This window comes from Anser anser (genome assembly GCF_964211835.1).
Source record: "Anser anser genome assembly, chromosome: 5".
NCBI classification, from domain to species: domain Eukaryota; kingdom Metazoa; phylum Chordata; class Aves; order Anseriformes; family Anatidae; genus Anser; species Anser anser.
The window spans coordinates 15,115,756-15,131,319 of NC_139725.1; the positions used below are offsets into that span (position 1 = coordinate 15,115,756).

Here is a 15,564-nt window from a genome sequence, read left to right on the forward strand (position 1 = left end):
AGCTCGTTTCTCTGACCCAGACCCAGGGTCTGCCACAGGGCTTGGAATACACTCTGCGGGGTCAACTTGCACTGCTACAGCTCGTTTCTCTGACCCAGACACAGGGTCTGCCACAGGGGTTGGGATACCCTCTGCGGGGTCAACTTGCACTGCTACAGCTCGTTTCTCTGACCCAGCCACAGGAGTGGGAGCAGCTGCACGAGCTGGGGCAGCTGCAGGAGCTGGAACTGGAGCGGCTGCAGGAGCTGGAGCGGCTGCAGGAGCTGGAGCTGGAGTAGCTGCAGGAGCTGGAACTGGAGCGGCTGCAGGAGCTGCAGCTGGAGTAGCTGCAGGAGCTGGAACTGGAGCGGCTGCAGGAGCTGCAGCTGGAGTAGCTGCAGGAGCTGGAACTGGAGCAGCTGCAGGAGCTGGAGCTGGAGTAGCTGCAGGAGCTGGAACTGGAGCGGCTGCAGGAGCTGCAGCTGGAGCGGCTGCAGGAGCTGGAGCTAGGTTGCTAATAACATCAATTGCAGCTCGATAGGCACAAGCCAGACCCCAGCACGCTACAGTGATTTGTGTCACTTTGGAACTGCCAGAGTCATGACACCTTTTTTTCAAGCATTCTGCCAGCTTTTTAGGATTTTGCAGTTGTTCAGGGGTGAATGTCCAAAACACTGGAGGTGACCACTGCTCTAGAAACCTGCCCATATCTTCCCACACTCCCTGCCACTCGCAACTATCCCGCCTCAAGACAGATCTCCGGATGAGATTCCTAAGTAGTTGTTTAACCCTCCACAAAATCTGAAGCGCATTCAGGAGACATAACAACAAGAGCAGGCTGGTCTGAGTATCCCAAGGATATTCAACATCTCGGAGAACCACCGTAACTAACTCGGGGGATAAGAGGGTGGTGGTGAAGGAGAAAGGGAGAGTGAACAGGTAGGGAAACATGTCTTCCCCTGTCCCCTTCACAGATTGGCTCCCTAACGAAAACAGGCAATAGGTGTAATTGCTAATAGTTTCCGAGATATGGGTTCCAAAGTATAGAGTCGACGTCAGTGCTGAGTACAAATACCAGGTTAAAGTCGTGACCAGATATTTCATCATTTCATAAGCCATTGTTACACCGCACAGTACCATAACAATCTTAAACCAGGGCCCGGAAAGGATAAACAGTGCAACAGGGAGCACATACAGAAAGTAACGCACCATAAAACTCAATTTGGAATACAGGTACAGCAGACTGGAGATTAAGGCAATCAACATCGTGACTAGCAACTATTAAGCAGGTCCAATACTTATACCAATTTTAGTTTAACACACTCTGGTCAGATTTGTCGATATCTCAACCCTTCGGGCCCCACGTTGGGCGCCAAAAAGACTGTTGTGGTTTAACCCGGCTGGCAGCTAAACACCACACAGCCGTTCGCTCACCCTCCCCCCTCCCTCTCTGGGATGGGGGGAGAGAAACGGGAAAGTGAAGCCTGTGAGTTGAGATAAAGACGGTTTATTAAGACAGGAAAATAATAATAACAATAATAATAATAATAGTGATAATGGTAATAGTATTAACAATAATAATGTGTAAGAAAACAAGTGATGCACAACGCAATTGCTCACCACCCGCTGACCGATGCCCAGCCTATTCCCGAGCAGCCGGCCCCCCCACCCCGGCCAGCCACCCCTATATATTGTTTAGCATGACGTCAGATGGTATGGAATACCCCTTTGGCCAGTTTGGGTCAGCTGTCCTGGGTCTGTCCCCTCCCAGCTCCTGCTGCACCCCCAGCCTGCTCGCTGGCAGGACAGAGCAAGAAGCCGAAAAGTCCTTGGCCTGGTGTAAACACTGCTCTGCAACAATTAAAACATCAGCATGTTATCAGCGCTCTTCTCATCCTAATCCAAAACATAGCAGCCTACCAGCTACTATGAGCTACTTAACTCTGTCCTAACTGGAACCAGGACACTGTGACATTAATGATCAGATGCTGTGAGTGACTGCTATTACAAACTGTACTATATTCAGAGTATGTTTGCATATATATTGACCTAGTATAACATCATTCCCTTAATTTACAAAACTTCATGTAGCCCGATCCATTTACATTTCAAAAGTGTATTGATTCTATAACAGTAAACACAGTTGGTTTAGTTTATAAAAGTTTGGATTAAAAAATATATTTGTTTGGCATATGTTGTTGTTTTAAAACTATTTATTGAAGTGTTATGTTAGCACTACAGTTTTATTTATCTATTCTTATTTATCCATTCTATTTTTCTGATTTATTTATTTATTTATTTATTTTATTGTGATCCTGTTTGCTTTGGTAACACAGAACAGCATCTCCAGAATGGTTGGATAGAAAGGAGGAGGAACCAAGATGTTTTGAAATGAACACTGAAGTTTAACACCTCAACAAAGTGGGGAATTGTAGTGGTCTTGGCTGGGACAGAGTTAATTTTCATCATAGTCATCTGTATGGCGCCATGTTTTGGCAGCAGTTTTTGGCCAGTTTTCTTACTTTTACCCCTCTGATTCTCTTCTGCCAGGGTTAACTCACCGCTTGTAATTACAAAGTAATTTTTGTAAGGGCTCAAAGGCAAGCAAAAGTAGCAATGATTATCCACTTCACAGAATTCTTTGCATAAAGAAAGACCACAGAGAAACACAACTAAGAAATAGTCCCTGCATATCTGTTAGCCTTCCGCTTGGCTCTCAGGTGCCCTTGAAGTCTATGCATTTTTGTGCTAAACTGAAGTAAAACTTCCTAGTTTCACCAATTTTCTCCATTTTTTTTTTTTTTGCAACTAGACTCAGTTAATCAAGTTTTTCAACAACTAAGGGTCAAACCAGTTTAAATAATCTTGCAAGTAGCAAATGCTAAACTACTGTGGTTTGATGACCACATTTAAACTGCTCTCCTGAATTTTTTGTGTCTTGTAGTTCAACAGGTGCTAATGGTTCAAGTCTACTGCGCTTTCTGGGCAGTTGTGCATTTCCATCATAATTTAAAAAGAAATCCTTCATTATCTCTACTGAGAAATATCCTCTGTTTTCCAGTGCTTTTGTTTGTTTCAAGATTTTTTGTAACAGTGTTTTTCAACATTCTCTGCAGATCTATCCGATGAAGAAAAAGACTTGAGTGAAGTATCATTTTTCAAGACACATAAGCCTGTATCAGTCACTGGGGTTCACCACAACTGGAACCCAGGACACATCTGTTCTCTGTACCATGTGCTTGTAGTGCAGTTTGATGCACAGAGTAAGTTGAAGGGAGCCCACTGTGTTATCTCTGATGTGTCAAAGATACATAGTTATGTATTACATTTATGAGTATGTGTCATTACTCCTCTGAGACAGGACTGTAAAAACTAGAACATTGTTTATGGGAACTTGTGCTTCCTTTTCTTCTGCCTGTCCCCTTTTGCTTCCTCAGTGTTTTTCAAAGTTTGTGGCAGGAATATTAAAAGAGTGTATTGACTCTAAAATGGATCTTCAAAAAAATTATAAAGAGTCTTAGGTGCTTGTGATCATAAAGATAGCATGAAAAATATAATTTCATGGCATTGTTTCATGATCTTTAATACAAGGTCTGATTGCTTTTCCAAAAATATGGCCACAATCTAGCACTGCTGCTAGGAGCACATATATATGTAATGAATCATGTAAGTGAAGCTAATAGCATGCAATGGAGCTGTATGAAAAAGCAGTTGTTTCATTTCGATGTTGCAGCCAGTTCTCTGATAACTGTAGGTTTCTATTTAACATTCACATCTTGAGAAGCTTCTAACTGTTCAGTTGCACACCAAAATACCTTCTTCCCTTTCTCATATGCATGATGGACTTTCCTATGACAACAACAGAGAGGAAGACCCAAGATTTATTAACATTACCTGTAATTAAAAATGATGCAGCATTATTATTTCATAACCTTGATAGTGTTAGAAAAAAAATAATTTTTTTTTTTGCTATTTCAGAGTAAGATAACTACACAATCAAGCAACACATTAAAAAAGGCTAGCAAGCTCTTGATTACAACATTACTATTTAAAAAATGATGAAAAAGTAAATTTTAATTTAACTTTTTAAATTTATGTGCTCTGAGGATTTAATGGGTTTGTTTAAATAGATATGTTTATGATGGGAAATACACAATTTGCACGTGGGTCATCTTAGAAATGGTCCCTATGGAATACTTAATTACTCTTAAGTGTATATTTTTTCTGTTCATATATGTCAGTGATCTTCATTTATAAGTTCTCCTAAGACTTTCAAGACACATGCAGGTAATTTTGTGACTGCCTTACTTGATTATTTATTTTTCTAAATTTATACAATAAAAAGCAAATTTTGAACTTGTCTTCCTCACATTCTTGCTTGCTATGTAGCTGTTTTTTACTAATTCACATGGGCTACTGATGTAGTAAAGTAATATGCAGTGACAGCAGTTAAAAAATGGTCCCTAAATAAGAAAAAAAGTAATATATTATCTAGAATAAATAATGGGTGGATTGTCTTCACTAGGAATGTAAAAGTTCATCTGTAGCTTTACGATTTTTAGTAATAAAATTAAGATAATTTCATCTTTCATATATTCGTCCCCATATATGTGACAGTAGTTTTTTTACTACCCTTTCTTACCCTTGCTAAACCATTTCCAGAATTTCCACCCTATTTTCCCTATTTTTCAAAATGATACTTTAAATGTCTTTAGATTTCACAGAAGATATGAGAATTAGCTAATAGTTTAAAAGTATTTGTATACAAAATTATTGGATACAAAGGTTATCTTGTTTCTGTAGTGATGCTGAGCTACATTAATGTACCTCTCTATAGTGTTTTTAAGTGTCAGACGTATAAGGAACAAAAGTACTTTAAAAAGAAGAAAAGAAAAAGAAAGGGAAGGGAAGGCTAGGCAAGGGAAGGCTAGAAGGAAGAAGAAAAGAACAAAAAACCTCTATCTCCGGAGACTCAGATGTGACTTACGATGTTCCTGCAAAACAATTGTCAGCATGACTGGTGGATTGAAAACTTCTAAAACTGTGTGGAAATATCATGTAATCCTGTTTCCAGTCTAATGGAAAATGGAAACACTGAAGAGATTGTCTAGACTGAATTCAGTGAAGGTCTTTCACAGCAAGAGAGAGAAACCACAGCAACAGAGACCGAATTTCTCAAAAAGCAAGAAAGAAAATAGATTTTCACTCTCTGAATTATTTTATGATAAAATAATTCAGTATATTTGAAATGAAATGAGTTCCTAAAAGTATATAACCCTCATAGCCAAAAGAACACTGTAGATTTTTTTTTTTTTTTACTACATGGTGGGGTACCACAACATGGCATATTGTATTCCAATTTAACATATGTTTTTTTCTCTCAGTATGAAATAATACAGAACAGAAGTTCACTCATTTTATCTGGGTGAACCTGCAGTTGCCTTTTGAATCTCATTGTATAAGCTATGCAGAGAAGATGCCATTTAAAATTTTAATTGCCAGCGACAGTTGTGAAATATTTACTGAGATTTACTGCTTTCCCTTTGTGATGTACCTTCACAAAATGACCCCGGTGGCTTGCAAGCATATTGTATAAATGACAATTTAATGAGGGCTTGGAGACTCTGAGGTCTCCAAAGAACACTTGATTTTGAAATTTCCTTGTTATGGAGTATTTTATGAAAAAATCCTGCCAGGAATTCCAGTGAAGATATCCTGGATCATTGGCCAGACGTGTTGGGAAAAATGGAACAAAACTTTTACATAATGCTAAGAAATACTGGTAAATTACAGATCCATAAGTCTAATCTTGCAGTTTAACTGACATGAAGAAGGGTGGTAAAATGTAAAGAAGAAAGTAAAAAAGGTCTCCATTTGTAAGATGTAAACAGACCCGTGTATTCTGCAAGTTGTTGGCAAGACACTTAATCACAGTATTCATGATTCACAGTAAGAATAATAGTCCGGAACATAACAAGTATGCTGATAGCTTTCCTGTTTTGAAAAATGCCTGCATAATGCATAATAGATGTACTACATATTTTAATGCAAGGACTTTTTAAATTCAATTTTTGCTGATACTTTACTGCAGTCTCTGTAAGAGAGACTTGAACTGCCTCACTCGCTTTATTGCTTGTTAACTTATGAAACAAAAATGTATATGTCAATATTATGTATTTTACTACTGATAATTTTTAGGAACAACTTGTTTTACCATGGTCCAATATTGTGTGGATTCCCACTTTACTGAGGTATTAAGCTTCTGTGCTTCTTTCAAGAAACCTCTTGTTGTGGATTAACTCTGGCAGGCAGCTAAGTACCACACAGCCACTTGCTCACTCATCTCCAGTGGGATAGGGAAGAGAATCAGACAGGTAAAAGTGAGAAAACTGTGGATTGAGATAAAGGGAGTTTAATAAGTGAAACAAAAGCTGGAAGCACTAGCAAACCAAAATAATTTCACCATTTCCCATCAGCAGGTAGATGTTCAGCCATTTCCAGGAAAGAAGGGCTCATCACGCTTAATGGTTTCTTGGGAAGACAAACACCATCAGTCTGAACATGTCCCCCTTCATCCTCCTTTCTCTCCCTGGTGGGGCAGTGTGAGAAACCAAACACCTTGACCCTGTATAAGCACTGCTCAGCAATAACTAAATCATCAATGTGTTATCAACACCATTTTTTTTCCCACAAATCCAAAACATGGAGACTATGATGAAAATTAAGTCTGTTCCAGCCAAGAAGAGTACAATAGCAAATTTAATTGTTTTCTGACACTCACAGTTAAGTTGGCTGCTCTGCTTGCCACTCTTGGAGCATTAGTGTATATGTCACCAAAGTCAGTTGCATCTATTTAGTACTATTTCTCATCTGATCTCCATTTTACTGTGTGAATACTCCAGGATTGCTAAGAACAGAGCACATTTCAAGGGTTCCTAAACTGCATTTTGTCTCTGCTGTCTACAGGGTGATCACACCCAGTTCTTACACGTTTGGAAGCTATTGTTTACAGTGAAATGTAATCAGCCAACAATGTTCACAAAGTTATCAGCATTCAGTGCTTTTCTCTGACACAATGACAATAAATCATAATTACTGAAAGTAAAACAGAATCAGTTGAGCATAGGATCAGAGATCAGATCATGCATAATTTGGCTGTAGTGATAAAGCCTAGCACTTATGGATCCTTCCATTTTGTTTTCATCAGTGTTGAAGCTACTAGAAGCTGCAAGGAAAATACAGGGATTTATTCTGCCTTTTGTGAATTCCTGTGGTTACTTCATTGAGCTGAAATTCCATATTACAGTGGTTATAGTCACACATATGCCTATGTGTCATGCTCATTCCTGTAACCTAACACATGCACTGGAGTTGAACATTGGTTGTCCCTTACTATCAGTGATTGTCTATATAATGTCAAATTATAGTATAACAAGGACTGTTTTCCTCATTCTGAAATGTATAGAGAGACAATCAAAACAAGAATGTATGGAAAAAAATGTATTGAAACAAATGCTTCCTGCTGTAATGAGACAGGATAGACAGTGGTTTAATTTAACTGACCAAAATCCAGTTTGGATTTGCACTAGAGAAAGATCCAAAAAGGTTTATTACTTCAATGCATCATTTAAAGTGATAAAGGGAAAGCAACAACAACAACAACAAAAAAACCTGTCAGTTGCTATTCTTTGCTCAGAAACAGAAAGACAAAATTTGACTAATTTTGGGGTTGTTTTTTTAATGTCTTTTGTCCAAGGTGGAAAAATGATTACACCCTGGTCTTGTTAAGGAAATCTGTGGATGGTTAAAATTTATATAGATTCGGAAAACAAATACATGGAAGAAAAATCCATCTGGAACTTCTAAATAAAGAATCTCCATCTCTAGTTGCAAAAGTTCCCAGATGGTAAACTGCTGAATTTTGGAAGAATATTCAAAGAATCATTCCTTATCTTATTGCTGTGTATGTATGCTTTTGTGAGAATACTGTGTATTGTTTTGTACAAAGAATACTGATTTAGAGAGGCTTAACAGTATTTTCTATGTATTTGTAAGTGATTTGGGAAAGGACAAAGAATGGTAGGGTGACTAACTTTGCTCCTGACACTAGATTTTCAGAATAGTGTAGATGAAGACTATCTTCACAAGACTAGATAAACAGATTTTATAAAACTCGGTAGAGAATAAAATAAGAAATGGAATTCAGTATAGATAAATATCAAATAACATAAAAAAAAAAAAAGCCTTATCTTCATGTGTTAAATGATGGATTTAGACCTGACCATTACTACTTAGGAGTGCGATCATGGGGTTATGAGTGATAGCTCCATAAAAGCATCAGTTTAGTGATCAACAATTGCCAAAAAGTCAACAAATGTTACGAATTACTAGAAAAGAAACTCATTATCAAATATCCAGTAGAAATTTTGCCTCTGGCTGATTAATGTACTTTGATATTAAATTTATAAACCTTATGTCTTAAAACTAGCTGCACTTAGAGTATAACAAAATTGTTTTCTGTTTTACACTTTTGAACAGATGAGTTCAGGTCTGTCAAAATCTGCTTGGTCACTTCAACTCATCTGTTGGAACTACCAACAGTGGGAGCAAAATTTTGAAATTAGAATGTTCATCTCTGCTAAATGTTGCCCCAACTGTAGGAATAGCAGCATGTGGCTACTGTCCGACCAGTCAAGATGGAGTTTTCTGGCTAGTTTGCCTAGTAGGTTTCAGGAGTTGGGATTTGACAGTTCTTTATCAGTCTGGGATCTCCTAAATTTAAGCTGTTTTTCAAGCTAATATTGCAGTGTAAATAACTGGATAATACAGACTTCTGTGCAAACTTGAGTGTGAGGTAACACGGTGGCATGGGCACATTCTTTTTAGTCAGCAACAAGATTGTTTTTTTACATTGCTGAACTCATGTTTTAACCTATAAATATAAATCTGGAGCTATGTCCCAAAGAAGCACTCCATTGTTAATAGATATATTATGAATATGAAAGCTTTTGTTGTCTTTCATTTTAGACACTTTCAGAGGGAGGCTGTAGCCATGACACATATGCTCTGATTCAGGATATTTGTGCCTATATTAAGACATGCTCTCCTTCTCTATCCCACCCTTTCATCTGAAGTTGTATCACAGAGGGAGGAAAAGCAACAACAGAAAAAAAAATGCGCAAAAGATTAGGAAATTCAACTGATGCTAGTAAACAATATTTTGTATCATTCATACTCATTTCATACACAAACATGTTTAAGGATGCCGATTTTATCAATAAGTAGGTAATTCAATATTCTTAGATGTTAACAATTTTTGATTTGCTCTCAAAATTTGCAATATCACAAGAACACAAAGATAAAATTTCAAACTTATATGTGCAGTTGGGTGCATAATTCCTCCACTATTACTCTGTTGTTCTCATACTATTAACTTCTTCACCTTGAGCTAATATGGCACTTCATTGCTATGGGAAATCAATGGGACAAAAATTTCTGATGCTACTATGAACTGTTGATTTATTTACAAAGACTAAATATCAGATAGACAGCATGGATAAAGAGACTAAAGGAAAAAAAAAACACATCTATTTTGGGGAATCTGCTAAATTGTTTGTAAAAATTAATGTATTGTATAGGAAAGAAAAAAACTTGTCTATTGAGTACCTGTAACCTGAATAAAACTTTATTTCAACATAATTATTGGTACCCCTGCATCTGATACTGTCTGCACACTTCAAACTTGAGCAATGCTTTATATTGTCTTCTACTTTGGTACTAACTGCCAAATTGTGCTCTCCTTGTTTATGTATTTATTTATTTTTAACATGATACAGATCTTCTCTGTTTTTAAGGTTAAGGGAATGCTCTAGTCAGCCCGTATTTGACTGTATTCTAATGTCACCAGTTTACTAAAGGAGTAAGTTTTCATGTACATGTGAGTGTATGCTTCTGTACCTTTCATTAATTTGATTTTTTAATTCTTGTCACCTACTAACAGGAGGCATCACATGCTATAAATACCACCCATATTCTGACCAAGAGGATAACCAGCCTGAGGAGAAAAGAGATACGAGGAAAAGAAAGTTCTTGATCAGACTGTTTTTCCAGTGTCTCTTGAGGTAATTACGTAATTATACTATACAACATAACTGTTAAGGAGGGAGAGGGTCATAAAGTGGATTTGAGAATTAATCTGGAGGTCTTTTTTTTTTTTTTTTGGGGGGGGGGAGGGGGCGATGTTATCAGAATAAAAATAAATTCTCTGAAGACCTTACATCTCCCTCATCCCTTGGCAGCTTCTTTCCAGCCACATTCCAACTGCAGCTTAATGCTTTGTCTCCTAACCCAGACTTTTAGCCTAAAACTAAAACGAAATCTTGAGGCATGAGACAAGGACCCCTTACCATTAGCGAGAGGATGAATTCTTGGGGAACAACATTTCTAGTAGATTACCCCTTCACTTGACTTCATGTCACAGCCTGATTCCAATCACAACTATATATTCCTTTTCTTCCAGCATTGACCTTGAACTGAACATTGGTCTGTGTCTGGCCTAAGTCAATAATACCCAGACACAAAAGAGCGATCTTATCAATATATATAAATTCCTAATGGGAGGGAGTAAAGACATGTTTGTTCTCAGTCACTGGTTAAGTGAATTCTCATTTCCTTCTCCTCCCCACTTGCCATTTGATACTAAATGAGCAAGTAAATACCTATCTATTTATTTATTTTTGTTGTTGAAATGTAAAGTGAGTGAATTTACATAGTCCATTTCCAAGTGCAGTACTCGTCCTCTTCATGGCTAGATAAGAGATTGTATCAGCAAATTACTGTCACAAATATGTTGGCCACCTGCTCACTCCAAGTGAGATTGACTGGGACTTAAATAAACATGATAGTTAATAACATTTATTCATGTTATCAAGGAAGGACAAAAGTCTCCTTTCAAATTTACTTATCTGTGAAGGAAAATTTTTGGCTTGCATGCTAAAAGCTGTCCATAATCCATTAATGCTTGTGTTCTATTCTGAGTCTGCTAATCCCATACCTATGAATGTTATAGGCATGTGAACTAATTTGGCAAAACAGCATTATGGACAAAAAAGAAGCCAACTACTTGTTCAAATTGTGGTGTGAAAAGTGATCAGAGTATGAGTACATCCAGGAATAAGGATATGACGGGAATACTTGAAAGCTTTGCTTTGGTTATAAATGCTGTTCAAACCATATTTTGGCAAAAATCATGGGTATGAGAGCAGACAAAGTTAACAACTTCTAACTCCTTAAATTTATTTTATGTAGAGCTTCTGAAAGAATAGGAAGAGTTCTTGGGCAGTTCTGAATTTACAAAAAGTACATCGAGTACTTAGGATGTTTTGGGTTGCTGTCTTCTGGAGTTAATGAAGCCCTTAATCCCATGTCACTGAATAGTTTATCACGGCAGGCAGACCAAGGAATGAAAACAGCAAAACAGAAACAGCAGAATAAATAAATATATAAATAATTAGTAAATAATAAGTCTCTGTGGACAAAATTGTCAGAGAAATTTAAAGAAGACATTTGTTCTGTTTCTCTGAATGAGACAGAGATAAGAATGATTCCAGGAAAAGGAGAATCTGTATCAATTTAACTGTAGAAACTTTATTTATACATATCTTATTGATTGGTCTCTACTGTCTGCAAATGTGAGTTGGGTACCTAATGTGGGTACCTAATGGAAAAAAAGTCTTCTCAAAGATCACTAGTGTACTCCCATTTGGATAGATACCTGCTTTATTTCAATATTTTGTTCTGGGAAAATTTTTAAAAAAGAATGGAAGTTAAGGAAAAAAATCTGATAGGTTGTCATCTTTCTCAGCTTTCCAGTACTTCATGATATTCCTATTGTACTATAACATCATAATTTATTTTCTCTCTATGATTTAAAATCTTATTTTTTTAAATATATATATATATTATGCAGTTTATTCCCTAATTAGTATAAAATTATACTCAAAATATAATACAATTGAAATGACACAAAAGAAAATGATTCAAAAGTCACATCAGGTAAATAACTGTTGTCTTCTTTCAGTTTTCTCAGCTTAATTTCAATACCCAGTACAAATATATAGCTTTATGTTCCTAATAATTAAGCAATGAAAGATATTTTCCTTTTATTATTTCAGCAGAGCATGATACCTTGTCCACTACAAACTGAAGGGAAATGAGTATTAGGGATTTCCTTTCTACAGGAGAATTCAGAATCCCAGAATGGGTCATACTGAGCAGTGAAACTGATACTGGGATTAAAAATGACAGAGGGAGAACAGAATATTTTAATAATATGTGCTGTATAGGAATTCTACCATCCAGACAACTTCTACATGACTATAAAACTACCATAAAATTACAGCAAACCTTTGGTCTATTCTGATGTACGGAAGTGGCTCCTGAAGGTCTAAGCCTACCAGAATTTGAACAACATAAATATAATCTAAAGTTTCTTGTCATTCTGTGTTCTCCCTCAGTAAGTTCTTCCTGTTGCATTCTTATATGTTAATACTTGGGCTGGCTACATTATTAAATAACTGTTCTTGTGTTTTGACAACAGTGTACAAATCACAGGGAGGATTAAAGCTTTTAGCTGTCACCTTAGAAGCTCTCAAATGGGTTTTTAATCAGAGTAATTGCCAGCACACAGAAGCAGTCATAAGAACTATGGCGCCAAAGTGCTTTAAAATGGAGAGAGTGGAAAACTGTCAGTCAGAAATTTGTCTGTAAGGATTTCTTAACTAGTATGCTAGTTCAAATATGCAGGACTTGATCCACCAAATGCAAAGTTGCACAAAATGTAATCATTAAATGTTTTTTTTTTTTTTTTTTTTGGGGGGGGGGAAATGTGATAGCCCCTGAGAAAGTGTTTCTTCTCAGCTATTTGCATTTTCAGTCTTTTAGAAGATTGGTTGTAATATTTCTCCTGTTATATGACAAATTGGGAAGTGGAAAAATCAACACACTACTGATATTTTTTTCTGATGCTAAGCCATTTGTCTGACTTTTCTAGGACACAGATAGCAACATTTTTTCCCTAGTACACAAACAGCAGCATTTTTCCCCAGCAGTGGAGTTTCAAAAGTGGATTAGAGACAAAGCACCAGAGTTAAGAACCCAAATCGTTAAAGAAAAATTATCAACAAAACATCTCTGTGACCTTGCCATTTACAGAATGGAAGGCAGTTCATTATGTCTCAGATGTGAAAAAAAGCATACACTTTACTCAAGATCAACAGTGTGACCTGTGAAAAAAAATGACATTGAAAATGGAACCAAAGGCAGAGTTTTTTTTTTCTTTTTTTTTTTTTTTAACTTTTCCAGTTAAGTATCAAACTAAAATTCAGATGACAGGATTAATATAGGTTCATGATCCTCTATTTCAGCAGCCACAAAATCTCTTGGAAAATTTTGGCTGGTAAGTAGCTGTCTGTTGCAAGGGATGAATGAAGCTGGAACAGCAGAGCATTTTCAGACGTGTTCCATCAGAAATTTGATATTCAGCTAGGATTCAGGAAATAGGAATGTCATTAACATCGACAACAATTTGAATTTCTCTTTGCCTGCATACCTGCACTGTAGATGGGTGAGAACAAGACAGCTTTTCTACTGCACTGAAATCAAACTGTTCTTATATATAAGGGCTACACTGATTCCTATCTGATGTTTTAATGTTTCTTCTCAGGCAAGTCTCACATATTTGTGAGACTGCATATGCTATTCAGCAGAATATTTTTTTCCTTTGACAGTGGTGGTCTGTTAGTTCTCCACCCACTGCCAAATCCAAAGCCAATGCCATGTAACATCAGTTTTAGATGGCAGGTATTATACGAAGAGCAGAGAAAGATATTTAGCAGCTACGTTAGGACTCTGTCAAATCATTTTACTGCTTCTCTGAAGTTAAGTATTTCTCTCTGTTACTGGATCCTAGCTTATTAAGAGTAGGAGAATGAGGGAGAGAAATATATGCATAAGTAAAACAAAAGTCTCATTAGTCACTGGACTTCCTCTCAGTGGGTGAGGACAATTTTGTAGTGGCATTTATTTTCATATTTATGTTGTAAGCTCTCTATGTCAAGGACAATTTTTCATTGTTTGTACAGCATCAATACAAATTAATCAATGAAAGCAACACATGTTGTAGAGCTAAGACATTCAAAAGGAGTAGAGAAAGAAACTAGACCTACAACCCAGGGCTTGTTGGTGTCTGAACAGAAGCCTAATGTACATCTCTTACTATTAGAAAGTTTCTTTAAAAAAAAAAAAATTATCAGTTTACTCGGTCTTTTTTATATGTTTCAAGTTGTATAAGCACAAATTCATGCCCCCTAACATCACCAGTCTTTTTATATCCTGCATTGCTTGAGGACACACACAAAAAGACTTCTCAAAATTGCCTGATGTAAATGCTAATGAACTGTCCTTAGAGTAGCATGGCTAGAGCCAGAGTTTGACAGCGATAGGCTGGATGATAAACATTAATGTTTTTCCTCTAAAATAAGCTGCCAAAGGTGTTTAGATCTTCTGATATCCACATTATATCATAACAGTCTAGAATGGTCATGTTAGAGCCATCCACATTCTCTGGTGTCTTATCAGATGATTCTGGCTTTAGCAGTTTGCCAGTAATAACAATATGCACAAACACACAAAATAGGTAAGTGAAGGTTAGCAGACTGATAGATGCAAAGAACACTGTGTAGCAATATCAAATTTGTTGAATTTACACAGAAAAAAAAAAAAAAGAGAGAAGCTTGAGCTAAATTGCACAGTTTGGAGATAAGATTGCTGCAGAGGAACCTGGGATCTTTTAAAATAGAAAATGCCATATGTCAAGGGTAATGAAATACATTCTTCAACAACATCCTAGTTAAAATAGCATACCTGCCACAGATAATCTCTAGAAAAGTAAGCAAACTGATAGAGGCAAGTTTTGCTTTTTAACTCCTCTCTGAGGCTGGCTTGTGGTTTAGGTGTTAGAGGGAAAGTATCTGTTGAAGTAACACATTCAGCTCAATTAGACTTGCTTAATAAGCAAAACAAACAACGAGCTACCCCTCTCCCCATGCCTCCCAAAAAAGGGTGTATTTTAGCATCTTAGCCACAGAAGAACTGTGTTTTTTTTGGCAGGCTTGTTCCGTTTCTCTGGCTGTGCCAGCTGGCTGTAGTCACAGCAGACTGGACAGTATGGGCAGCCAGTATCTCCATATCTTATTTTCCCAGAAGATTTTCTGTCTCTGGAGAGTCCAGGATGGATGTCTTCTGCTAGAAGTCTATCATATACTGCAGAACAATGTAGGAGAAAAGTAGCCATATGATGAGGGAGCTGCATAACTCTGGTTTTGGGTGCCTGTTCAAGCAAGCTATGTCTCTTGGTCTAATTCATGTCATCTACAGAACGCTAAATTTATGCCTGGTGATGAGAAAATATTTTCTGTAACTGGCAGTTTTCCAGCTACCTCTATAGGAGGTTAATGACAGAACAATAATCCTGCTCCTGGCACTAAGGGGACAGTACTTTTGATGATTATCCCAGACGTGAAGAGA

At 37.0% G+C, this 15,564-nt stretch overlaps 1 protein-coding gene across 1 annotated transcript in view; it reads left to right on the forward strand.

Moving 5' to 3' along the window:
• LOC310901137 (uncharacterized protein) overlaps positions 1-15,564 on the forward strand; it is a gene marked incomplete at its 5' end in the record, with an annotated part of 96,680 nt that overhangs the window by 29,435 nt on the left and 51,681 nt on the right. Inside the window, 2 exons of the mRNA XM_083840261.1 lie at positions 3,096-3,242; positions 9,980-10,100. Coding sequence (XP_083696387.1) covers positions 3,096-3,242; positions 9,980-10,100 — 268 coding nt within the window. The remainder of the gene's footprint in view (positions 1-3,095; positions 3,243-9,979; positions 10,101-15,564) is intronic.